We start from the raw sequence: 27,015 nt of genomic DNA, 5'->3' as shown, positions 1-27,015 counted from the left end.
CGCTCCGCCGGGCTGTGCCCCTCCCTAGAAGCAGGGCTGGTGGGCGGAGGCGGAGCCCAGCCCAGCGGAGCGCGAGTTCAGCGTTCCCGCCCGCCGCGCTGCGCTCTCTGGTTCCCCGCCGCGCTTGGCCTTGCCTGAGGGCGCGCCGGGGAGCTGGAGGGAGGGTGCGGCGCGGTGCGGCGGGAATGGCGAACTCGCGCTCCGCCGGGCTGTGCTCCGCCTCTGCCCACCAGCCCTGCTTCTAGAGTAGGGCAGCTGCCCTAACTTGCCGCATGGTGGGTACGCCCTTGGCTTGTTGCCATATGTACATTGTGTGGCACACTGTCTTTTCAGCCAGTTCTTTTTTCCATAGTGGATGATGATGATGATAATAATAATAATAATAATAATAATAATAATAATAATAATAATATAATTTATTATTTATACTCCACCCACCTGGCTGGGTTTCCCCAGCCACTCTGGGCAACTTCCAACAAAATATTAAAATACAATGGTCTGTTGAACATTAAAAGCTTCCCTAAACAGGGCTGCCTTCAGATGTCTTCTAAAAGTCTTATAGATGTTTTTCTCTTTGACATCTGGTGGGAGGGCGTTCCACAGGGCAGGTGCCACTACCAAGAAGGTCCTCTGCCTGGTTCCCTGTAACTTGGCTTCCCGCAGCAAGGGAACCGCCAGAAGGCCCTCGGCGCTGGACCTCAGTGTCTGGACAGAACAATGGGGGTGGAGACGCTCCTTCAGGTATATTGGACTGAGGCCGTTTAGGGCTTTAAAGGTCAGCACCAACACTTTGAATTGTGCTCAGAAATGTACTGGGAGCCAATGTAGATCTTCCAAGGCCGGTGTTATGTGGTCTTGGCAGCCACTCCCAGTCACCAGTCTAGCTGCAGCATTCTGGATTAGTTGTAGTTTCCGGGTCACCTTCAAAGGTCACCCCACATAGAGCACATTGCAGTAATCCAAGCGAGAGATAACTAGAGCATGCACTACTCTGGTGAGACAGTCTGCAGGCAGGTAGGGTCTCAGCCTGTGTACCAGATGGAGCTGGTAAACAGCTGCCCTTGACACAGAATTGACCTGTGCCTTCATGGACAGCTGTGAGTCCAAAATGACTCCCAGGCTGTGCCCCTGGTCCTTCAGGGGCACAGTTACTTCATTCAGGACCAGGGAATCCTCCACACCTGCCCGTCTCCTGTCCCCCCAAAACAGTACTTCTGTCTTGTCAGGATTCAACCTCAATCTGTTAGCCGCCATCCATTCTCCAACCGCCTCCAGACACTCACACAGGACCATCACTGCCTTCACTGGTTCTGATTTGAAAGAGAGGTAGAGTTGGGTATCATCCGCATACTGATGAACACCCAGCCCAAACCCCCTGATGATACCTCCCAGCGGCTGCATGTAGATGTTAAAAAGCATGGGGGAGAGGACAGAACCCTGAGGCACCCCACAAGTGAGAGCCCAGGGGTCTGAGCACCACCACCACTTTCTGAACACGACCCAGGAGGAAGGAGCAGAACCACTGTATAACAGTGCCCCCAGCTCCCAGCCCCTCTAGGATGTTATGGTCGATGGTTGAAGTGAAGACATGTAGTCAGGAGTTGTAGCATGTGAGCTGTGCGAGGAGAAGCTGATTGGCAAGCTTCACTGAGCCCTTTTTATTAGCACAAATGCACCCGTGTAGGAACAGTCTGACCTTTAGTGCCTTTACTTCATGAGCTGACACGTATGTTTCCTCTAACCTTTGAGGGACCCGCTCCACCACATCATGTTTCTACCAAGTGGGAAGTGAGCCATGCCTTTCCAAAGGGAGGCAAAGATCACAGACAGGATGTGGCAAACCGCTAAGAAAGCGAAAGGTGAAACTAAGGGCACGGTGTGCAGAAAGCCGCAGCTTGTACATGGGGGGTGGTTTGCCTTGCCCAGAGATCAAGCCGTGGCTTATCTGCAGGCATCCGGACTTGGCAGCTATGCAAGCAAGCTGAAGTTGTCCGGCGGCAAAGACACCCCAAGTGACTGGACACAATTCTTTCTTGGTCCATATTTGGCAGAAAAGTGTTCTCAAAGCCACCAACATGGGTCTGACCAAACTGCGGACGGCAGTGGAAGACAGGAGTGCCTGGCGTGCTCTGGTCCATGGGGTCACAAAGAGTCGGACATGACACGACGACTAAACAACAGCATCAGTGACAATCTGGCAGTGCTTGGTCTCCCTTGGGTGGTTCAGCCCTGGCATCTCTTGTAGGGTCAGCTTGAAGTCTGGGATGGGATCGGTCGCATGCTGGTGCCATGATGCCATGCTGGAGAGCTCGTCGGAGTGCTGGCTTCACATCAAACCAGAACCTGCGATGGACCTGTAGGACTAGAAAGGAACAGCAGAGCCACACACCCCAAGCGACCAGGGATGTTGGTCCATGCTACTGCGGGTCAGGTAGCTGGTGATAATACACCTGTGGATGCTCAATGGCCTGAGACTTGCGAAAGTGACCTTCTGCAGGCACCTGCTGCGCAGAATTAAAAGCAGAGATAGCTTAGGTGAAACAATAAGGTATTCAATTTGCACTGAATTTGCTGAGGGTCCGGAATCATTCCCCCTGTCTTAATTGATTGTGCAAAAGGCTGCCAGTGCACGATGGACACATTTCACAAGTGTCAGGCCATTGGAAGTATAAAGAAATCCATGCGTTAGGGAAAGATTCCCTTGCGGCCTGAACTGTTGGAACAGATTAGAGCAATATGAAGGAGCGCTATATGTATTTAAAGCTTGGGGCAGGCCCATAACAGTGATGCAAGCATTCACGGGCTGCATGACTTTAGCCACTGTCTGTCCACGCTGTGCTGCTATCCATAACCCAAGAAGGCATCTATGGTGCAGGGACTGCTGCATAAGAACAAAATTGGAGAATATTAACTGGCATGATTTCTGCCTCCAGGATCCACAGCACGAGAGAATAAGTGGTGCCTTTGAAGCTCCGTGGTTAGGCTCATTGAGCTGAAGTCAGGCAGGTGGAGTTGCTTTTGCTCTTGCACACTGATGAAAAACCAACCCTCCCCGAGTCTGGGAACAGAAGTGAAAGTCAACCCACACAGGCTCCAAACGCTGGGCGTTTCCTGCTCCTCAGAGGCAAGGCAGAATGGCTCCAGATGTGATACAGGTAGAACCAACTTTGCATTGGATAAATAAGTTTTTCAGAGACAGAAACAACCTCAACAAATGATTTGATCAATTTTGATTAGAAAAGACAGCTATGGGCTGAAACACATAATGACTGCTCACCAATTTTAAACAGAACATCTGAAAAGAGCTGAAAGGTCAATTTTACTGTTCTCTGCTGCTGAGCAGAGAGGATACACTTCATACTCATAACCACATAGGAAGCTAAAATCACAACCACTCCTTGGCTGCCTGAGCTGTCACTGACAAAGAGTTGAGAGCCAGTGTGGTGTAGTAGTTAAGAGCGGTAGACTTGTAATCTGCGGAACCGGGTTCGTGTCTCCGCTCCTCCACATGCAGCTGCTGGGTGACCTTGGGCTGGTCACACTTCTCTGAAGTCTCTCAGCCCCACTCACCTCACAGGGTGTCTGTTGTGGGGGGGGAGGGGAAAGGAGATTGTTAGTCGCTTTGAGACTCCTTCGGATAGTGATAAAGCGGGATATCAAATCCAAACTCTTCTTCTTCTTTGCTGCTAAACACTCAGCAGTTGGTCCTGACTGACAGCCGATGGACTTAAAAAAGGGCATCTGCAGCTTGTACATGGGTGGTGGTTTGCCTCGCCCAGAGGTCAAGCCTTGGCTTATCTGCAGGCGGCAGTTTGCTGCGTGCCCCCGGCCGATCCTTACAGATGGTGTCAAAAGCTGCTGAGAGATCCAGCAGAACTAGGAAACAACTCTCACCTTTGTCCCTAGCCCGCCGGAGATCATTGACCAGTGCAACCAAGGCAGTTTCAGTCCCATGATGAGGCCTGAATTCCGACTGGAAGGGATCCAAATGGTCCGCTTCTTCCAGGCATGCCTGGAGCTGTTCAGCAACAATCGCTCAATCACCTTGCCCAAGAATGGAAGATTTGAGACTGGGCGATAGCTGACCATATTGGCCAGGTCTAAAGAAGTTTTTTTTAAGAAGTGGTTTAATGATCACCTCTTTTAGCGGGTCTGGGAAAGCTCCCTCACAGAGAGAAGCATTCACCACCCCGTGAAGCCCATTGCCCAGCCCTTCCCAGCTAGCTTTTATAAGCCAGGATGGTGAAGGATCAAGGCGACAGGTGGTTGGTTTCACTCATCCAAGCAGCCTGTCCACACCCTCAGAGGTAACAGATTGGAACTGATCCCATTCAACTTGACTAGACAGGACTCTAGCACTCTCCTGCCCCAGCCCTGCTCCCATGGTGGACTCTACTTTTTCCTGAATCTGAGCGACTTTTTGCAAAATCATTGCAGGAGATCATGTGGCCCGTACTGGGCCCCTATGGAGCAGGTGGTTCCGCTAAATTGCGAACCACCTGAGAGATTCTCCTGCTGCTGTTTTCTGCAGATGCAATAGAGGTGGTGAAGAAAGTCTTCTTTGCCGTCACTATCGCCACTTGGTAGGCTCAACATTGAGCTCTAACCCGTGTCCGGTCAGCTTCAGAATGAGTTATCCGCCACCAGTGCTTTAGCTATCTCAGCGATTGTTTCATTGCCCTCAGATCCGTGGAAAACTACGGGGCTGTGCAGGCTCCATGCAATCAGAGAGGGCGCTTCAGAGCCAAGCAATCAATAGCCCTGGTTAACTTCACATTCCAGCGGGCCACCAGGGAATCAGCTGAATGTTAAACACCTGGTGAGCAATTAGTAATGAAAGAGTGTATTTATATTCAGAACCAAACAGGGTAACTTTGCTAAGCAAATCAGTCTCTTAAGCTTAAGCCAAGAAATTGTGTCTTCAATGATATGTAAGTACATTTTCTTAAATCTTTGTACCTGTGTTTCTCATATTATAAGACATGTCTTATATTTATTTTTTCCTCAAAAAAACACACTATGGCTTATTTTCAAGGGATATCTTATTTTTTTCCTCCTCCTCCTGCCGCGGCCGGCATTGCTGCTGCGCCTATCACTATGTCTTATTTTCAGGGTATGGCTTATATTCCTTGAATGCTTAAAAATCCTGCTATGGCTTATTTTATGGGTATGTCTTAAAATATGAGAAACAGGGTATATCCCAAGAATTCTTAGCAACAATTCATCTCTCACAGCTGGTCAGCTGAGGAAATTATATTGAACAAGTTAAAATAATTTAAATAGCTGGAGCTTCCGTTTTCACCCTGTAACAACTGGAGCAAACATTGTTATGTTTTCAAAGCTGAAAGCTGAACACATAACACGAGATGTGTTATGTTTCATGTGTTGTGTGGAGGAGAAAGTAATTTGATCATTCCAGCAAATAACAATTTAGAGTAAGTTTGTACAGTGCTGAGAATAGACAGTTTAACTTGTTAAGGATCTAGATACCGTACAACTTAAGTTTTTCAAGGCTCACCTAAACCACCTGCTAACTTCACCAGCACCATTTCCACATGCAGAGATATGATAAATGCTCTTGTATTTAGCATATGATGTGTGGCATATAACAATTTAGATGTGTGGCATATTTAGCTACATATTGAAATGTTCTACCGTGGATACACTTCTATGTAGCCTCCAGAGTGAGTAGAAGCAGTCAGGAAACATTTTAAGAAAATCGTGGTTTGCAAATGGAATGGACTTGATATCTCCAATTTACTACAGTATATTTAAAGCAACGTGGATGTAGATCCCCATTTCATTAGACTATAGGATACTGAAATACAGCTTCATTAGGCAGCAGTAAAGCTTTCCCATATCCCAGTGCCTAAAATATTTTAAACCACACATGCTAAATACAATGATTAGTTGAGCCACATTAATTTTCGAGCTTTGATGTTTTAGTCGATGACCACAAAATGTCCTTGAAGGACATCACTCCTATGTGAACATTGCAGGTGTGGTTGCAACAGGGGCTGAATTGATCAAGCACAAGGAAAGTCCCACAAGTGGTGGTGGTGGTGGGGGGAAGGTGTGGGAACAAACCTGGCCCCAGTCAGAAACCTCTCATTTTGCAGCCAGTATATTCCCAGCTGACTGCACATAACACAGTCCATAATAATAATAATAATAATAATAATAATAATAATAATAATAATAATAATATTTATACCCCACCCAACTGGCTGGGTTTCCCCAGCCACTCTGGGTGGCTTCCAACAGAATATTAAAATACAATAATCTATTAAACATTAAAAGCTTCACTAAACAGGGCTGCCTTCAGATGTCTTCTAAAAGTCTGGTAGTTGTTTTTCTCCTTGACATCTGGTGAGAGGGCGTTCCACAGGGCGAGTGCCACTACCGAGAAGGCCCTCTGTCTGGTTCCCTGTAATTTGGCTTCTCGCAGCGAGGGAATTGCCAGAAGGCCCTCGGCACTGGCTGCCTTGGCACCTGAGGGAGCAATTAAGTTAAATGCTTTGTTGTCGTGCTGTATTGAACCTACTTGATGGGAACAGGATTAGACATGGATATTGATCATTTAGAAGACAGGCCATGGGTATCACCCTCCCTTTTTTTTTGCGGGAAACTCCCTTATTCCAAGTCACAGCTGTCAACTTTCCTTTTTTTTGCTGGAAATTCCCTTATTCCAGCGCTGTTTCCCGCTGCTATCCTGGATTGTTAGATATACCGTAGACTGTCCCCGGGACAGGTGAGGCTGCTGCTGATCCCTTATTTTCAAACCCGAAAGTGGACAGCTATGAGACAGGCACAATCCCAAACTGGTGGCCTGTTGAACGATCAGATAAGATCAAAGCACATTTTGTTTTATCCCCAATCCACCTGCATACCTTCTAAAAATACAGGTTTGTCATCCTGTTTTTATATATAAAATTGAGGATATTATAGTACATTTTTTAAAAAAAGAATAAAAAATGGAAAAAGAAAGCTGAAACAGAAAAAAACATTTTTAAAAGCAAAGGAAAATAGCAATAACAAAATAATTAAGGTCACAAAACTATATAGTATATATCTGTAGATGAATTGTGCTGGTCGGTGACATAAAGATTTACTACTACTACCATTATGTAGATGAATAAATGAATTGTTTTCCTTAAGTATACATTGATTCATGTGTCACTATGGTTTCAACAAATACATTCCAACAATCATTTAATTTGTTCATGCATAATCATTGTCTGCAAGTGATCTGTTCATAGGTTGCAAGAGTTGTCACATCATCTATCCATTAAGTGAAGGGTGGCACATTTTTATCCTTCCAATGTATCAATATAACATCTTTTTGCAGGTGGTAAAATAACTTGCAATGGTTCTGCAGCCCTCCTTCACCGTTTGAGGCAGGAATTTTCTGGTTCGCCAGAAGCGGCTTAGTCATGCTGGCCACATGACCTGGAAGCTGTACGCCGGCTCCCTCGGCCAATAATGCGAGATGAGCGCTGCAACCCCAGAGTCAGTCACGACTGGACCTAATGGTCAGGGGTCCCTTTACCTTTACCTTTACCACTATCAAACAGTTCTTCTGTACAAGTCACACACAAAAATCTTTACTCTAAAGATCTCTTACCATCAGAGGGGAGTCCCATTCTGTTTCACCACCTGAGATGAAACAAGAAGATGTTGCCCCCGCCACAGTCTCACTTACTGGGGCAGCACAGTGGCAGCTTCTGGAAAAATCTCTCAGGGGACAAATGGTTTTTTTATAGTTGATTTTGTTGTCATTTTACCTGTATTGCTTTTCTTATTGCTATTTTTTTATTTTTAAGGTATTGCTCTTCCCATGTAATCTTTATGGAAATTCTAAAATCAGGGGAAATTTACAGAAAGAAAATAAGAAAAAGAGAGAGAGAGAAGAAGTGGGGAGGGGGGAAATAGGCAGCATCGATGCTGACATGGAACACAAGTACAGCAGAGTGTTTGTGAAGTTTAACAAATAGAAAGGAAAATACCACAATAATTGCTGGTATGTTGAATGTGAGGTAGATCCAGGAAAAATGTTGGTTTTAATTCCCTTGCTTTGTTATCATGTGATATAATATGAATAAAAGAAGAAACCAAGCAGGAGTGTGTTGTATCTTCTTGATTTTTTAATCATGTATTCTATACTTTAGTGTAAATTGGAGGAACCATCGATCCATATGTTTCCTTATTCTTAAAAGATGTGAAATCAAACCAGACTTCTGTACTTTTTATTGGACCTCTTGGAGACTTTCAGTTTATGGGATTTTTCACTAACAAGGCTACCTGTCAAACCTAATAGTCCAAATTTACTAGCTCAAGCATTTCCCAAAACCTTGCTATAGACATCATTGTGGCCGTCAAAATATGAGAGATGAACTTGGTATTTTTAAGGTCTTTATTGGCTTCAGGGAATAAATTTAGAAGCACCAAATTTGGAGAGGGGACAACAATTTGTTTTGTTATACTTATTGTATTTGATCAGTATATGTGTTTCTATCAGCCACCTTGAACATTTGGTGGAAAGGCTGGTTATAAACTTCACAAATAATAAATGAATAAATAAAATGGAAAGGGCAGAAGTGCATTACTTCTAGATCAGGGGTCAGCAAACGTTTTCAGCAGGGGGCCGGTCCACTGTCCCTCAGACCTTGTTGGGGGCCGGACTATATTTTGATAGAAAGAAAAATGAACAAATTCCTATGCCCCACAAATAACCCAGAGATGCATTTTAAATAAAAGGACACATTCTACTCATGTAAAAACACACTGATTCCTGGACTGTCCGCGGGCCAGAATTAGAAGGTGATTGGACCAGATCTGGCCCCTGGGCCTTAGTTTGCCTACCCATGTTCTAGATACTAGGGAGATGGCTGAAATATTGGGGGGGGGGGAACCTACCCCTGATGTTCTTTAAAGAGACACACACTTTAAACCTGAAAATAAACAGGAAAAGAAAAATGCTGTTGTTTCCTTGTCATTGTCCACCTGAAGCATTCAGGCATCTAATTTGTTAAGCAAAATGAATTCTGAAGATGTTTTCTGATATGAGAAACCCAAGCTTGTTTTCATATCTCTTACTGCTCATTATTCGGTTTCAAATAGTGTGGAGCAAACCAGCAGGACGCTGCTGTCACTTACACCTTCTGAGGTGGCTGCACTCAAGGAAGGGATAAATTTCCTAAAGAACAAAACCGATGGGAAGAATTACATCTTGTACAAAGACAAGGATATGCTCCGTGCATGCAAGAACTTGTGCAAACACCAAGGAGGATTGTTTATTAAAGATATTGAAGATCTGACACAAAAGTAAGGCCAGACTTTGCCCCATTTGCGCTCTCTCTTTCTGTTTGCAATAAATATACTCCCATAAAGTAAACTGATAAGCATGGGAAGTACTAAGAATTCAGATAGACAACTACCAGTATGTAGCATTCTGGGTTGTTGGGGTTTTTGGAAAGCTGATTGGTTAAACTTGAAACACTATTCCTTCGTGATGATGGGGCTCAAGATTTGCCCCAGTGGGAATGAGTCCATCTTAAAGATGGACATTGGTGGCCACTTGCCCTTAAGTCCATGATGATGATGATGATGATGATAATGTATTATTTATACCCCACCCATCTGGGTTTCCCGTGAGGACAAGGAATGTATTATCTGCAGCAACGACGAAAAATAGTGTAGCTAAGAATCTTCATGCTGATGACTGAAGTTCCACAGCAGACAAGTTGCCATAGAGGGCACCCCCTCCCCCCCAAGTCCTCTAAGATCTCCCTCTAGCTCCACAGAACTGCACCACCAATGAGCCTGCTCAGAGATGGCTCAAAGAGAGATGCATGCTTGTTAAAGCATTTAAAAGCGCTATCAAGAAGGCCAGCATATTCAGATGTATATGGATAGCAGTGGTGGACCTGGGGGGGTCTCAAATATCAGTGGCGCCCTGTGTGGTGCCAAAATTTGGCAACCGCCTCCCCTTCCTGCCTCTGCCATTCCAAGCATAATTGCTGTGTCCCTTGTGGAGCTTCTGTGGCTACGCACCCAGTGCGACTCAACTGGTTGCACTCTCCCAAATCTGCCTCTGTGGCTGGTTAATAAAAATGTTTATATGAAGTCTTTCTGCCATTTCTTCCTTAGCGCCTTCCCGCTTTTCTACCTTGTCTCGCCTTGCTGGTCCTTTCCCCACAGTTTCTTTTAATGTCATTATATATTAGATGCAGCATATACTTTATATGTACATATCACATTGTCTTGTGCAATATTTTACATCTTCCCTGCAATTCCTAGAGTTTTGTCAGAATGTAGGACAGAGAAAGAAATGGTGACTGGTCACTGATGCTTCTGCTGCAGAGTTCTCTAGCCTGATACTTCACATACTTGACCCAGGATAATCCAATGCTGTGCTTTATTCTCAGCTCTGCATTGTTGTAAGTTTAATAGATGTTATTACTGTATTGAAAAATCGCTTGAAGATGCTCCATGAGAAGCATTTCCTAAATGAAATGAAATAAATAAATAAAATCGGCCCAGCATTCTGGCTGCGTGAGATGTTCGAAGCACATTCGAAGCACATTGTTCCGCTCAAAGAATTCTGGGCACTGTAATTTTTGTGGGGGGTAAATGTTAGAGCCCATAATCCTTTGAGGGAAAGGTTGTGTTTCAAATGTGCTCTAAAGGAAGTGTGTACCCAGACTCTGACTATTATTCTATCCTAAAACTGCTTCCTTCTCTTCGTGCAATGCGTCTTTCCCAACCAAACAGTATCCGAGTTCATTGGCTAGCTTTGCGTTGCTAAATATTTATAATATTGCTCTAAGAATTTAAACTTTTAAAACCCCGTCATTGTTATTTCTGTTGTTGGCTTTTTAACCTAGGTGTGTACGTTGCACTAAGCATAACTGGAAGCTGGATGTGAGCACAATGAAATACGTTAACCCCCCAGACAGCTTCTGCCAAGATGAACTAGGTAAAACGTAACGTCTGCTGCAGCTTTTTATAGCAGTGCCACATTTGTTATTTCCTTACTCTGCGGTTTAATAGAAATACAAATCCAATTTGCTCAAGTTAAAGAGTTTGATTTGATCTATATTGCTTATTTTGTTCGCTGTCATGCATACAAGTCAAAAACAGTAAGATATTGGATTGGTTTTTTAAAAGCCAAGCGTGGCAAATGGTAAAAGCTATTTTTTTTAAAAAAAACAACAACTTTTTTCCCTACAGTAAAACATTTTTTGAGTAAACATCTAATGGCTCACAGGCTGAGCCCAGGTTCCATCAGCGGAAGAGAACAGGGTTCTTCTGGTCCAGCAAAGATAGAGCTATATATCATTGTATTTTATGTTCAGAGGGGTAGATGAGCAAAAGCTTTGCTCTTGATCAGACCAAGGAAATAGCTGGGAGACAGGTAAACAGGAAGAGAGTTCTCTCTTTCCTCCTACCAGATAGTTCATTGAGAATCAGGCAATAAAACAAAAAAAAATCAGTGCCTATGTGTTGGCTAGGTTTTGGGGTTATGAATGAAGCAGCAGCAAAGCAGTACTGTAGTTTATTTTCTCTCCTTCTAGTTGCTGAAACAGGTCCAGATAATGGATTGGTGCTAGTTGAACTGAATCCTCCAAATCCATGGGATACAGAACCCAGAGAGCCTGAAGAAATAGCTTTTGGAGAGGTGCAGGTAAATAAAAATCACCAACTTTTTATGTACTGGGGCTTGCCTCTATGGCCTAGTGTGCACATGGTGCTGAACTATAGTTTGTTTAACAAACTATGAGTTACTCATGAGTTTTCCCACAGACAATTACAAAAAATACAGCTTCTTTCTCCCAAGTCTAGTTCATTTCCAAGCTATTATTACATTGTGACGTTTTTCTTTTTTCCCTTAAAAAAAATTAAATTAAATTGAAAATGCAGTAAAATGTGTGTGTGTGTGTATCTTTTGATCCCCCAGACTGCAACAAAATCAGAAAACTGCACAAGCAAATTTACTATTTCCAGATGGGGAAGTTTTTGTTGTTGTTGTTTAACAAGTTGTGTGGATGGCCTATCAGCACCTAATTGGCATAATAGAAATCAGAATGTAGGGACAAACAAAAGAAAATGCTCACTGGTATGAGCGGGAAAGATTGAAGTTCCTCCCCAGAGACAAATTCAAACACAATCATATGCACAGGGGCGTAGCCAGGATGAAAATCAGGGGGGGGGGCAAGGGGCGGGGAGCAAGGGGCGGGGGCGGGGCCACATCGGAGCAGCCCGAAATCGGGCTGCTCCGACTCCCTCCTCCCCCTCCACGATAGGAGGGACGAGGGGGAGCCAGGATCAGCCCGAAATCGGGCTGCTCCGACTCCCTCCTCCCCCTCCGCGATAGGAAGGGACGAGGGGGAGCCAGGATCAGCCCGAAATCGGGCTGCTCCGACTCCCTCCTCCCCCTCCACGATCGGAAGGGACGAGGGGGAGCCAGGATCAGCCCGAAATCGGGCTGCTCCGACTCCCTCCTCCCCCTCCACGATCGGAAGGGACGAGGGGGAGCCAGGATCAGCCCGAAATCGGGCTGCTCCGACTCCCTCCTCCCCCTCCGCGATAGGAAGGGACGAGGGGGAGCCAGGATCAGCCCGAAATCGGGCTGCTCCGACTCCCTCCTCCCCCTCCACGATCGGAAGGGACGAGGGGGAGCCAGGATCAGCCCGAAATCGGGCTGCTCCGACTCCCTCCTCCCCCTCCACGATCGGAAGGGACGAGGGGGAGCCAGGATCAGCCCGAAATCGGGCTGCTCCGACTCCCTCCTCCCCCTCCGCGATAGGAAGGGACGAGGGGGAGCCAGGATCAGCCCGAAATCGGGCTGCTCCGACTCCCTCCTCCCCCTCCACGATTGGAAGGGACGAGGGGGAGCCAGGATCAGCCCGAAATCGGGCTGCTCTGATCCCCTCCTCCCCCTCTGCAATCGCTGGGGCAGGTGGAGGGAAAGCCCCAGACGTCTCCCTTCTCCCTTGCTGGCTGTGGGGCGGAGGGAGGGAAAGCCAGCCAAACGCTTTGCGCGGCTCTGGTGCTTTCCCGCCGCCCGCCCCACAGCCAGCCAGGGAGAAGGGAGATGGCACCGGGCGGGCAGTGGGGCAGGCTGGCCAGTGGCCCTGCTTCTAGGGGGGGCAATTGCCCCCTCCTGCCCCCCCTGCCTACGCCCATGCATATGCAAGTTTGGACTAGTCTGGTCTAATCTGAATGGGGGGGGGGAATGAATTTGCAGCTAAATAATGCTCTGTAAGGACAAGCCCAGTTTCTCATTCTCAACATCTTTCACAGTGAAAATTGTCACAATTCATTCAGCCACTCTTTAATCTTCCTATCCTCCTCCAGCAATCCTGAAGTTCTGGATACACCTAAAGTTTGTGGCCTGTTTACTGAGCATTCTTTCAGATTTGCTTGCACAAACCTTACATGTTGTTAGATAATGTCCAGCCTTTATTAAGCATTCATTCTGGTGATTAGGGATGATAAGAGTTATAGCCCAAAACATCTGAAGGGAACTCAGCCTCGACCCAGTATACCTGAAGGAGCGTCTCTACCTCCATCGTTCAGCCCAGACACTGAGGTCCAGCTCCAAGGGCCTTCTGGCAGTTCCCTCACTGTGAGAAGTGAGGTTACAGGGAACCAGGTCTTCTCGGTAGTGGTGCCCACCCTGTGGAATGCCCTCCCATCGGGTGTCAAGGAAATAAACAACTATCTGACTTTTAGAGGACATCTGAAGGCAACCCTGTATCGGGAATTTTTTAATGTCTAATGTCTTACAATGTTTTATGTGTTTTAAGCTGCCCAGAGTGGCTGGGAAAACCCAGACAAATGGGTAGAGTATAAATAATAAAACTATTATTGTTATTACTAGGTTGGGGAAGTATCTCTATGTTTAGTGTGCCTCCCAAGAAGGGAACATGTTCTCATCATGGCTTCTCACGTGTCTCCAAGAGGATCTCAGCCCACCCACACCAATTCTGAATGCTCTTAGCAGTTCCTATTTGGCCTCTGGCCTCTGCACAAAGTTTAGATATGCTACCTACCCACCTGACCACGCACCCTCCCTGCTCAGTGTGAGCCAGAAGCGGGGAGGTGGGGAAACAGGAGTGGATGTGCTTGTGTGAACAGAAAGGTAAAGAATGTGTGAAACAGAAGTGGCAGTATGTGTGGACCTTTGGGGGGATCACAGGGGGAGCAGACAATGCAGAGGAAATGTTTTCAGCAGTGGGGCAAGGTCACCTGGTCTCTTTTTTTCCCTCTGGGGGTAGCCAAAGGAAGAGGCACTCCCTGCCCAACTTGCATGTTTTGGGCCGTAGCAGCCAAAGAGCAAAGCCAGCCACTGGGCTGTATTTTCTTCTGCAGAAAGGAAGTGGAAATCTTCTCTAAGATCCGCTCTCAAAATAACACCATGGGGACATAACAGAATCATAGAACTGTAGAGAAGCAAGGGACCCTGAGGATCACCTAGTGCAACTCCCTGCAATATGCAGCTGCCCCATATAGGGATCGAACTTGCAACCTTGGCGTCATCAGCACCATGCGCTAACCTACTGAGCTAGCCATGCTGGGAAACAGTTATTTTCATTTCAGGCACACAGAACATGACAACACTGATCAGTCTGAGTCTTGGGTTCCTGTCTCCTCTTAGGTAACTTACGTAACTCATGCATGCATGGACATCAAACTTGGAGACAGAAGAATGATCTTCGATCCGTGGCTCATTGGCCCTGCTTTTGCACGCGGCTGGTGGTTGCTTCATGAGCCGCCCAGCGACTGGCTGAAAAGACTGTGTCACGCAGATCTAATTTACATCAGCCACATGCATTCTGATCATCTCAGGTATCTGTGTATGTGATAAAAAAGAGAGGGGAAATTACTTATGCTGTCATCTTAAGCACTCTTACTTGGGGCTGGTGGTGTGCAAGCTGTATGGCTTTGTCCCATGCTGCTCTGGTGACACAGGCATATAAGGAAGCATATAAATAGGACAAGCCAAAGTTCCAAGCGGTTTGAGATTCCAGGGATTCCAGGCACTTACTCAGGGTTCAATTTCCTTCGGAATGAGGGGCAGTGGAGACTACAGTACCTGTAGAATATATGGTTTATTTACACATATATACAACCTGAGCCTGCGATGGAGGGGCTCACAGCATTCATGGCCCAAGAGTAGCCAACATCCATCTGTGACAGTTTCCAAGCACAATTCAAAGTGTTGGTGCTGACCTTTAAAGCCCTAAATGGCCTCAGCCTAGTATACGTGAAGGAGCGTCTCCACCCACATCGTTCAGCCCAGACACTGAGATCCAGTTCTGAGGGCCTTCTGGCGGTTCCCACACTGTGAGAAATAAAGCTACAGGGAACCAGGCAGGGGACCTTCTTGGTAGTGGTGCCCACCCTGTGGACACCCATCCATCAGATGTCAAGGAAATAAACAACTATCTGGCTTTTAGAAGATATCTGAAGGCAACCCTGTTTAGGGAAGTTTTTAATGTTTGATGTTTTATCGTGTTTTTAATACTGTATTCTGTTGGGAGCCGCACAGAGTGGCTGGGGAAACACAACCAGATGGGCAGGGTATAAATATGTTGTTGTTTGTTTGTTTGTTTGTTTCACCCAGTCAAGCTTTCTAATGTTCTTCTTTTCCTACTCTCCAGTTACCCCACATTGAAGAAACTTGCAGAGAGGAGGCCAGATGTGCCCATTTATGTTGGGAAGACAGAACGGCCTGTATTCTGGTACCTCGAGCAGAGTGGTGTAAAGCTGACCAATATTAACATTGTCCCATTTGGAGTTTGGCAACAGGTCTGATGTCTTGATATTTTCTGAAGTTTAAATTTTCTTTCTAAAGTATGGAAAAAATCCAGAAGTTTCTAATCAGAACATTACCAGACCATGAGTAAGCAACAATACCGTATTTTTTTAAAAAATCCCTAAGACACAATTCTTGCACACCACCCAAATTTCTGAGAGGCTTGAGACTCCAGGGCTTCCAAATGCTTATGCAGGGTTCCATTTCCTTGGAACGACAGACAGTGAAGACTGTGCTATCTTTAAGATATATGGTTTATTTACACATACAATCTGAGTTTACAATGGAGCCGTTCACGGCATTAACACCCCAGAAGGTCTTGCTTCTCCCATAGCCACAACCTTGAATTCAAATAGAAATCAAGAATGTGTCTCCCTCCCTCCCTCCCTCTCTTTCACACCTCAACTCTCATTTTTGCCAGTTGTGGGAGTGCCTGTTTGCTCACCTGTTTGCCCTCTGGCGCATAGCTGCTTCCTTTGTTACCCTAACAACCCACACTTAGGGCCATTACCAAGAAACTGGCCTGGCTATTCCAACAATTGAATACTTGCTGGATCTGGGAATTAGAAGGGACTCCGACATGTAGCCTAACAATATTTACAGAATTAGGAAATTGAGGTCCCAGTGCTCCCAGTACACATCACTTAATAACCAAAGCTGTTTGAAATATGTTTCTGGGTTGCCACATACCGTATATATCCTAAGACGGAATGCAAACACATAAGGTGAGCTGATGAAGCAAGACTCCTGATTCAAGTTGACTCTGCTTCATGTTGACTCTTGTTGGGGGCCATGAATGAGTGCTCTTTGCTGGTTCCCGCAGCAGCCGCTAGCTCACCACTTCAGGCCACTTGGACATGTCCAACCAGTTCAGAGACAACTGGTGGACCTAATCATCACATTATCATTTGATCCACAAAGAACTACTCAGCGATCCTCAAAAATATCCTATCCTTGTTGCCACTAAAATGTATTCGTTGGAGGAGGAGCAGCATTACTAACACCAATAACACCAGAGGGTGCATTACTAACAAAAAGTTTAATAGTAACAAGATGCTTATGGATAAATAGCCATGCAGCAGACTGTTGCTTGCAGTTAAAGGTAAAGGGATCCCTGACCATTAGGTCCAGTCGTGAACAACTCTGGGGTTGTGGCGCTCATCTCGCTTTATTGGCCGAGGGAGCCGGCATACAGTCATGTGGCCAGCATGACAAAGCTGCTTCTGGCGAACCAGAGCCGCACACGGAAATGCTGTTTACCTTCCCGCTGTAGAGGTACCTATTTATCTACTTGCACTTGACATGCTTTCGAACGGCTAGGTTAACAGGAGCTGGGACCGAGCAGCAGGAGCTCACACCGTCACGGGGATTCGAACCGCCAACCTTCTGATCGGCAAGCCCTAGACTCTGTGGTTTAACCCCCAGCGCCACCCGCTTGCAGTTAAGGATGGGTAAATCTGTCGGTGTCAATTTCTTTTGGTTTCTATCCCTCCTGATTTTAAACACAGTTCTCAACAGTTCTACATAACCTTGCATTTATACTACTACTACAACAACAACAACAACAACAACAACAACAACAACAACAACAACAACAACATGTTCATGGAAGTTGATCAGGATTTTAATTCAAATTTATTCTATTATACACAAGTTTCTATGCAATTTCCCCTAATATACACATTAGGGAGCCATTTTAGATTGCATTCCAATAACTTTTTAAAGGGATTACAGCCAACCATATCACTGTTTTCTATGAATAGAAATATCCATGTCAAAATTAATAGTAATATATGCTTTGATTTCTTTTAAGGTGGACAGGAATCTTAGATTTATTATACTGATGGATGGTGTTCATCCTGAAATGGATACTTGCATCATTGTTGACTATAAAGGTACCTGAATGTAACAATAATTACTATGTTGCATTTGATACTTTTTTGTACTGTGTTTCAAATAAAAAAGTGGAATGATTCAGATACTCTGTATGATTAGTGCAATTTCTCTATTTTCCAGTTTTGACCTACTTTGAGGTTATTCATAACTTCAGATTATTGTATAAAAGTAAAGAAAAAACCATCCTTGCTCCTCTACACTTCAGGTTTCTAACAAAACTTCCTAGTGCCTAAAATATGGTCCTCTCCCCTTGCTCTGAAATCTCAGCCAGTTCTGGCCTGGTCTTGCTGGGAAGATGTTGGGACCCAATTTTAATTGAGAGTTTATCTTTGCATAGGGCACAGAATTCTGAACACAGTGGACTGCACCAGGCCCAATGGTGGGAAGCTTCCTGAGAAGGTTGACCTCATGATGAGTGACTTTGCAGGTGGAGCGTCAGGATTCCCAATGGTATACAGCGGAGGAAATTACACTGGTAATGAACCAATGGCATCTTTTAGATAAGGAGTCCATTTTTCAGAATATATTGAAGCCTCCATTGGCCAACACTTTTATTTCAAGCCAACACTCCCCTTTTCTCTTAAGAGACAAGCAAGCAAGCACACACAGCAACATAATGTGTGAAATCGCCTCAGAGAAAAACATGGAGGAAATGTGAGAAGAAGCGAGAGCTCTTTCTATGTTGTCAGGTACCAACACAACATAAACCAGGCATAGGCAAACTCCGGCCCTCCAGATGTTTGGGACTACAATTCCCATCATCCCTAGCTAACACGACCAGTGGTTAGGGATGATGGGAATTGTAGTCCCAAACACCTGGAGGGCTGGAGTTTGCCTATGCCCGACATATGCATAGCCAGGCGACATTAACCATCAAAACTAAAACCCACCCAGGCAACAAAGAAAAAAAAACCCCTCACCCCAAAACCCAAGCATACCTGGGCAACATCCACCCCCCTCCCACCTAAATCCGTCCAGTCAAATGTGTGTACATGTGTAGATATGTTCGTTTGCGCACGCGCACACACACACACACACACACACACTGTTCCTGAACCCACAATGAAGCACTCATGCCACAAACACTTAGTGACCAAAAACAGCAAACGGTCCATGTCAATTAACCCAGAGGGGAATTTAAAAGCTTAAAAATATTCTGGAATACCCCCTTGTCTGTTGTCATGTACAGGCGTTCTGGGACCCTGCACACTTAAGTGAAATGTACATAAGCCAGCTGCAGTAAATACATCTTCCTGCCCAACAGCTGTTGAGTGGAGTAGTGCGGCAGTAGCAAAAGCTTCCGCGTGCCATTTTTGAGCCATTGGAGTCTTATTTTCTGGACTTTTGGCTCACTGATGTCCCTCTGGGAAGGGTCTCCTCGTGAACCACAAAGGAAGGGCTTTCCAGCTCTCTCCTGACATTTCCAGTTAGAATTGAATTATTTATTTATTTCCCGGCGCCATGCATGTACGCAGCCGCATGCAAGTCCATCGTGCACAAGTGGGCGGCGGGGATGCCTGTAGCAGTGAGACAGATCTTCTGTGCAGTTTCTTCCCCTGATCTCTTTCCACTTGACAAATGTCCCTTCCAGATTTCTCTTGCTCAAGTGTGAAAGTGATGCTGATGGAAGTGATCAATAATAATAATAATGAAGAACATAACTGTTAAAATCCTTGTAGGACAATTAAGACTCTCCCCCCCCCCCCAGATTGCACAACCTATGTCCAATAAGTGCTTTTGTTTTTCAGAGGAGAAGAAAGCCCAGTTTATTAAAATCGAAAGGAAGAAGCTGTTGAATTACAAGGCCCAGCTGGTTACTGATCTGAAGCCAAAAATCTACTGTCCTTTTGCGGGATATTTTGTCGAAGCTCATCCTTCTGACAGGTACTGTCTTCCTGTTCACTCTTTAGTCACCAGTTGTATCACAATAATTTTGCTATTTTCCTTCCACTCATGATTTTGTGTCTCCAGTGCTATGGAAACATTCAGTTGTGTGTCTTTCCTTAACCTAGTTACATCAGAGAAACAAATCTTAAAAATGACCCAGAGGAGTTGAACAGACTAATTAAAAAAAAATCTGAAGAAGTTTCAACATGGACACCAAAACCTGGAGCCACTTTGGACTTGGCCAGGATGCTCAGAGATCCAACAGACAGGTATTCCTAATGTATTTCAAATTAAGTATTTACTGAATTTCTGTAACTAGGTTCCGAATGTTTGTAATGCCAATAAATCTGTTAACCGGTTTTTGTTGAAATGCTTCACTGGTGTGGGCAGGAGAAGCATCTTCATCAAGTTGAGAAGGGAGAAGAAGTTTTGAGATTGAGTTTGGGAAATCTATGCCATTTCATGTGGCTAAGAAGCACTCAAATGACCCATTCGCCTTTGAAGAGCACTAAGGAAAGGGCTCTTGCAAGGCAGAGTTAGGGGCTATTGTGACACCAGCATGTAGTGGACCAGTCTTCTTCTTCTTCTTCTTCTTCTTCTTCTTCTTCTTCTTCTTCTTCTTCTTCTTCTTCTTCTTCTTCTTCTTCTTCTTCTTCTTCTTCTTCTTCCCCTTTTCCCATTATAGATTCCAGTGACAAGCTGAACCATGCAGCAGATTTCAAACATTCCGTCAATGTGTTAGGTCCCTTGCTAGTTTAGCAAAATATTTCCCCCAAGCAGTCAGAGTGTCTGTCTTCTATCCGTGTTGAATAAATCTACCATGATAATTTTCTGTGAGTTGAATCCAGATTGCCCTTAAATGTTTGGTAGGTATTTGTCTGTCTTGAGACAATGGAGTATGCTTCCAGGGGTGAAGTCAAACCGCTGGATAAATGTAAATGGGTGTAAAATGCTACCTTGCAACAATTATTGCAAGTTGGGGGTCAGAAGATGAATAAGAAATAGAAAGTGGGGCTATTCATTTTATCTGCAGTTAGACTCACTCTGTGAATCAGAGAGAGATGCTCAGCGGTGGAGGAACCCTCTCCGGCACCCGGGGCACCGCAGCACATGCACACTCCATACAGGCTGCCGCTTGCATGGCGACCATAAAGGCTGCACACGCCCTCGGCCACTCTACAGCTGGGGGGAGGCAGAGGCCATCTTGTCACCCCTCCCAGAGTGGCACCCGGGGTAGACCGCCTCCTCCGCCCCTCCCTTCCTACACCCCTGGATATGCTCTGCATGGATTTTGACTACAGTTAGTCGATGCAGTTATTAATTGTCTATTTCCTCTCTCTTAGTTTAGGAATTGTTGATCCTCCAGAAGGGACAAAAATTATCAAGGACTCATGGGATTTTAAGCCATACTTACACACTCTTGGAGCTGCAGTTGATGATGATATTTTTCTCTATCCTTCCTGGGTGAAAGAATATTATCTATGGGCTGGGTTTAAAGGCTACAACCTTGTGCTAAGGGTGAGTAGGTCTATACAAGCATTTGTCAAATGCAATATATTGTTTACTTAAGGGATAAATTCTACAAGATTATCTGTTTTCAATTGCTTTAGCAAACACTTTTTAAAGAACAACAGTAGGGATTTGACCTCCTGTAGGCAACACCCTCAAATGCATGAAATTGATGGTGACAGTTTGGGATATACAGTTGCTGCTAACAATTTAAAATTTCCTTTTGGGATATCCATATTTTTTTTAAAAAAAAAAATCCAACTTTACGGACATATACCAATTAAGATGACAATTATATTTAAGTGACAGCCAATATTTCTTCTTGAACTATAAATCTCTCTGTGTGTTTTTTCCCCTCTAACACAGTGAGACAATTTCTTTTATTCTCATTTTAAATTTGGAGGCAAAGGAGCCCTTCTCTTCAAAGAATTATGACCCCCTGCCTCAAATTCAGCTCATAAAAAGTTGGATGAAAAAAGTCAAAACAAATAAACTACTACACAGAAAGGACAATGATGTTGGAAATTGAAATATAATATATTAAATATAAAGCAGCAATCCAAAAGTCACATACCTGTGACTAAGTAAGCACAACTGAATTCTGAAGAACTTCACGGTTGAGCACTAAGAGTAAATGGGAGAATCAAGCAAAAACTAAATAGTTTGGGGGATTGCACAACATCTGTTTGAAATGACAACCTTCTCTTGTTGTTTATATCCCATAACTAGGTAATAGAAACTGATGATGATTTCAGCCCTTTGCCTGGAGGGTACAACTACTTAGTGGATTTTTTGGACTTATCTTTTCCAACAGAAATACCAAACCGGGACTGTCCATTTGAGGAAGTAAGGATTACAAATATATATCCTCTCATGTTCTCATATATCTATATCTATATATATCTCATTTCCTCCAAGGCCAACAATTTGCTCTCACTTATTTCTGCTGACAGGGATTATTGGGGGGGACGACTATAAAGCTGTGTGTGTTTAACTCTGTATACTAGCACTTAGAATGCACAATGCTTATGCTTTTTGTATATAGTTTGTTAAAATATTGTCATGGTTCTCATTGTGTGACATGAATCTCTGTGAGCTTATTTATGCAACACTTCCATGCCCTTGTTGTTTCAGAGTGTTCAGCTTATGGTACCACCACTCAGCCTTCTTTGAATAGTGTTGGGATATGCTTTCAGTTTTGCTGTGACTTCAGTTCTTGACCCAAGCAGAGAAATTCCTGTCTTATAAAGGTTAATGTGAACCACCCCAAGGATATGGCATTAGCTGCTGGAAAAGGCCTGAGCAAAGGCTAAGATAAAAAGTGGAGTGGAGAAGAGAGCACTGAGTGAAATGCAGAAAGGGGGGGGTGGGAAAAGGCAGGAAAACAGACGGCATGAGACTAGGCCTTCTGAAAATACAACATGGCAATTAAAAAGGGTCCTCCCAGACCATTAAGAGCCCGACTTCTCGCTCTAGCTGACTCCACACAAAATGTCCGCTGATGAGTAGAGTCACAAGGCAGCTTCTCATTTTAATTTGGGAAATGTATTTGTAATTTTGAAACATGAAAGAACTACAATTTGGTTAAAAGCCAGCACTTAGAAGGGTTAGCTGGCCAAACATATGAACAACAACAATTGTATTTTGAGGGGGGTGGGTGTTAGAAAAGGGGACAGAAACCTGCTTATTCTCTCTTGGTTCTGTTATTTCAGGATGCCACTAAGAGTAAAAAACAACAACAACAGTCATGCCTAATAATTTTTAATATGAGAAGATATTATGTGTGTTCACACCAGAACACAGCAGCAGAATTAGATACTAATTGTGTTTGCACATTAACACTAAACCATGGTTGCTTTAATCATGGCTTGTTCAATAAACCATCAGTTGTCTCATAGATGAGCAAACAAACCATAACTTGCTTTTTCAAAGCTTGGTTTTCCGGCCATGGTTACCTTGTGCTTAGCAGTCTTAGAAGCATCTTCACAAGCAACATTGTTGGGTTCAGACACAACGTGAAACCGTAGTTAAAGCATGCCATGGTTCATAAGCCAACGACAAACTATGGCTTCACATCATGGTTTGTTGGCAGGAAACAAACCATGGTAAGTCTGCTGAGCTGGATTCACACAGAACAGAAGCACTGCCTGGCATCCAAACAGCTACACAACCAGTTTTGTGTGCCAAGGGGTGTTTTGGACCTGTGCTTCACAAACAGCAGTGTCCCCAACATCACCACACAGCAAGCTGCCTTTGAAATTGAAGCCGAACTTTCAGAATTTTCAGCAGGACAGAAAGAAAGGAAATGAGAACTGAAGGGGGTCTTTGGATTCTGCCTATTGGTTGTATTAATGTATCAAATAAAACTGACGCCAGATTTTCATGTACTTTGTCTTTCACTGCAGATAAAAGCCCGAGTTAGTGTAATGAGGCACACAGTGAAACATGGATTGCTCTGGGATGACCTGTATATAGGATTCCAAATCAGGCTACAACGTGACCCAGACATATATCATCACAAGTAAGCCCATTTGTTTCTGTCGTCGCCATGCTAATGCCAGTCACTAGTATTTGATATAGAATTGTTTCGAAATTGCTCCTTGAAAACATACCTCTAGGTGTAAATCATTAAGCTGGTGTCAACTGGCATAGCCTCATTGATTATAGTTTTCCCATTCCTTATGCCTCTAGAATACAATGTAAGAAATGGATTCTGTTGCAAATAGAAGCCTGTGTTGAATCAAGCCACTTTATCCCTGATAACAGTTCCAAAGGTGAAAGATACAGAAGCAGCTATGACTGCATCTACCGGTACTACAGTATTATACAAGTTTGAAAGAACTGCAGCTGAACAATTATCACGTGGTCCAGAAAGCATGTTACTTAAGCATGAATTTGTCTATTCTGTCTCGTTGCAAAACCAATAATTACTCAACCCCATAGCAAAACAATCTAATCAGATTTACTTCTAATTAGCACACTTGGATCTGTACCTAATAACAATCATAAGTTAGGAGTGAGTCTTGAGAATTCCATTCTTTTTTCCTTCATAAATACAAAGGACTCTTGGTGTCTTTAGACACTAGTTTGTACACCCCGTTTGTACACCGCGTTTGTACACCCCGTTCATTTTCTGCCAAATGTTACTGTGTACATTTTGCACACTGCTGCTGGGTCTTGAACTCAGAGCCTTGGGGTTTGTGTCCAGCTGCCCCTTTTTGGTGAGACACTGTACAGTTCAGTACAGTATAGTTAGACATTGGACTGACTGCACTCACCTAGGTGGGCTATAAGACCCTTCTGGACAGGAAGAAAGGTTTTAGAAGGCTTCCTGGTTCAATCAAGTCTGCTTCGGCAACAAGGGCTTCCTGAGCTTTGTCATGTTTCTATATTCCTTGTTCCTGCTTGGCTTTTGCTCCTGTCTCCTGTCTTACTTCTTGATCCTAGTTTATTCTTTGGTTTTGACTTGCTCTACAGTCCTGACTACTGGCTTGGCCTACAACCCCTGAGTCTTCTCTCATGCCAGACAGAGGTTGCAGGGCCGGTGGGTCCATTTAGGCGAACTAGGCAGTTGCCTAGAGCACATAAATGGAGGGGGTGCAAAAACCCCGCGCCATCGCTGCCCTCCCACGGCGTGCGCTCGCGCTCCTCCCGCCTATGGAGGTCCTATGGAGTGTGAGCCAAAAGGAGAGCTCAGCGCCCTCCCGCCTATGGAGGGGACGCTGTGTGAGCTCCTCAGTGGCTGCAACAAGCGAGCGGCGGCGGCAGCGCCTGTAGCTGAAGCCTTCAGCTATGGGCGCTGCTGCTGCCACTGCCGCTGAAGAGCTCACAGCATGCCCTCCATAGGCGGGAGGGAGCTGAGCTCTCCTTTTGGCTCGCTCTCCTCCCGCCTATGGAGGGGACGCAGGGGCGCCAGGAGGTGATTTTGCCTAGGGCGCAAAAAGCCCTAACACCGGCCCTGAGAGGTTGCTATCCATAACCCAACCTTGACAGCAGCCAGCCTAAAGTTACCAACCGTAAACAAAACTGATTTCAGCAGATTGAGCTGATACAACCATGCAGCTTCCTAGTGGTGCTATGCACAAGGATAAGATTGTAATTATCTGGATGTTTTAATAGATCATAGAGAAGCTTTAAATTCTGTTAATGTTTAAGAAACTTGGTCCTCCAGATGTTTTGGGACTACAACTCCCATCATCCCTAGCTAACAGGACCAGTGGTCAGGGGTGATGGGAATTGTAGTCCCAAAACATCTGAAGGGCCGACTTTGGCCATGCCTGTCTTAGCTGTTTCTGTTTTATCCGTGAACCACTTTGAGTTCCTTTCAGGGGGAAATGCAGGATACAAATAAAGATAATAATAATAATACTGTAAGCAACAAACAAACAAGTGTTCACAAATTGCTACTGAAAAGCTGTGTGGTCTCATCACCACGTATGTTGCTACTTCACCCTGGAACCAGGCATGTGAAGCTGCCATATAGATTAGAGGCCATTGGCTCATTTGAGCTCTGTATTGTCTGCACTGTACATCAGGAGTGGCCAACATGTTGAATCCAGATGTAGGACTACAAATCCCATAATCCCAAGGTAACATGGGCAATGGACATGGATTATGGGAGTTGTAGTCCAACAACATATTGAGGGGGACACATTGGCCAACCCTGCTGTGCACAGTAACTGGCAGTTCTCTAAGGTCTCGGGAGTCTTTCCCAGCCCTGCTATGGATGGTGGGGATTGAACCCAGGATGCTTTGCATGCATGGGCTTTGTCACTGAGTTACAATCCTTTCCCCAAGTTCATGAAGGGTTCCCAAGCCTGTGGACTGGGACACAGTGAACCTGTTGATCCAAATTTCATGTAGCTACTGTCCTTCTGTGTGTAACTCTGTTTTTGTTTTCTTATATTTTTAAAGGTTTTGGAATCATTTCCAAATAAAACTTCCTCTGACACCACCTGACTGGAAGTCTTTCTTGGCACAATGCAAACAAAATCTGAATTGAAAGGAAATTGTGCAGCCAAACAAGTTGGTGATAAGTGCCTGCCTACTAACATATGGATACTGAATAAATGTGTCCCTATACTATGTGAATTTCCTCTAAAAATTATTTAAGATCCACACACACACACACACACACACACACACACACACACACACACACCCTTCCATCACTGACTTTCTTTGCTAGTACTACCTAGAAGTATGGGTTTGAAAAATCTGAAACTGGTTGGTTGGTGTATGGAATTTAGGGATTCTAAAATTGTTTTAACTGCTTGTCACCTAGAAAAACCTTGTTATGGGGTGATGAAATAAAAGCAATGAATAAATCAACTAGGTGTATGCACCTTTTACCATTTACTGTAGCTCCAGTGGATTTCACCAAGGTTGCAGGTTCGATCCCCACGTGGGACTGCTGCATATTCCTGCATTGCAGGGGGTTGGACTAGATCAGGCATAGGCAAACTCGGCCCTCCAGATGTTTTGAGAGTACAACTTCCATCACCCCTAGCTAACAGGACCAGTGGTCAGGGATGATGGGAGTTGTAGTCCCAAGTTTGCCTATACCTGGTTCCTTCCAACACTACGATTGTGTGATTCCACCCATTTGTTGAATCCACATGCAGACGACGCTATCCACAATCCACAGGTATCTCATAGTTTCTTCTGAAATACTGTGTTTTGATGTTGTTTTCCACAAGCCAGCTGTACTCCAACTTGAGAATCATAGATTTATTCAATGCATGGTGAATCCCAGGCGTGTGCAATTAAAACATTTCCCCGTGTTGCACTTCTTGAGGAGTTGAGAATGGACACCAAGAATTCCATCTTACCTTTTCTATAAATTATAATCCTAAATGCTGTGCTCATGTTATATGTTGAATACATATACATCAACATGG

At 44.6% G+C, this 27,015-nt stretch overlaps 1 protein-coding gene and 1 long non-coding RNA gene across 6 annotated transcripts in view; one reads left to right on the top strand and one right to left on the bottom strand.

Moving 5' to 3' along the window:
* LOC132592554 (uncharacterized) overlaps window positions 1-27,015 on the bottom strand; it is a 29,466-nt gene that overhangs the window by 1,273 nt on the left and 1,178 nt on the right. The window contains exons 2-4 of one of the 2 annotated variants that reach the window (XR_015951654.1): window positions 15,754-15,856; window positions 14,672-14,857; window positions 6,191-6,492 (exon numbers count right to left, since the gene is read on the bottom strand). This is a non-coding gene — a long non-coding RNA (uncharacterized LOC132592554). Of the gene's footprint in view, window positions 1-6,190; window positions 6,493-14,671; window positions 14,858-15,753; window positions 15,857-27,015 lie in introns of those variants that run through there. The other variant, XR_015951655.1, reaches the window with a different exon arrangement.
* LOC148684795 (cytidine monophosphate-N-acetylneuraminic acid hydroxylase-like) lies at window positions 276-27,015 on the top strand. Of its 4 annotated transcripts, none has more exons than XR_015951647.1 (14): window positions 276-4,819; window positions 9,121-9,324; window positions 10,887-10,978; window positions 11,577-11,686; window positions 14,663-14,853; window positions 15,669-15,816; window positions 17,637-17,718; window positions 18,057-18,194; window positions 19,468-19,603; window positions 19,732-19,875; window positions 20,950-21,124; window positions 21,845-21,961; window positions 22,250-22,365; window positions 23,521-23,635. XR_015951647.1 is itself a non-coding variant. In XM_088676245.1 (14 exons), exons 1-14 carry the CDS (start codon window positions 4,806-4,808, stop codon window positions 26,115-26,117), a joined length of 1,755 nt encoding a protein of 584 aa, XP_088532371.1. In that variant the 5' UTR covers window positions 276-4,805; the 3' UTR covers window positions 26,118-27,015. The 4 variants fall into 4 exon arrangements, 3 of the variants coding, with proteins under 3 accessions (XP_088532371.1, XP_088532372.1, XP_088532373.1); XM_088676245.1 differs by lacking the exon at window positions 22,250-22,365 and adding an exon at window positions 26,030-27,015 and having other exon boundaries at window positions 23,521-23,636; XM_088676246.1 differs by lacking the exons at window positions 276-4,819; window positions 22,250-22,365 and adding exons at window positions 10,300-10,439; window positions 26,030-27,015 and having other exon boundaries at window positions 9,189-9,324; window positions 23,521-23,636.

The sequence above is a fragment of the Zootoca vivipara genome, chromosome 8, assembly GCF_965207765.1.
Source record: "Zootoca vivipara chromosome 8, rZooViv2.hap1.1, whole genome shotgun sequence".
NCBI classification, from domain to species: domain Eukaryota; kingdom Metazoa; phylum Chordata; class Lepidosauria; order Squamata; family Lacertidae; genus Zootoca; species Zootoca vivipara.
The sequence above is the reverse complement of the archived record's forward strand: the minus strand, read 5'-3'. Positions and strand labels throughout refer to the sequence as shown.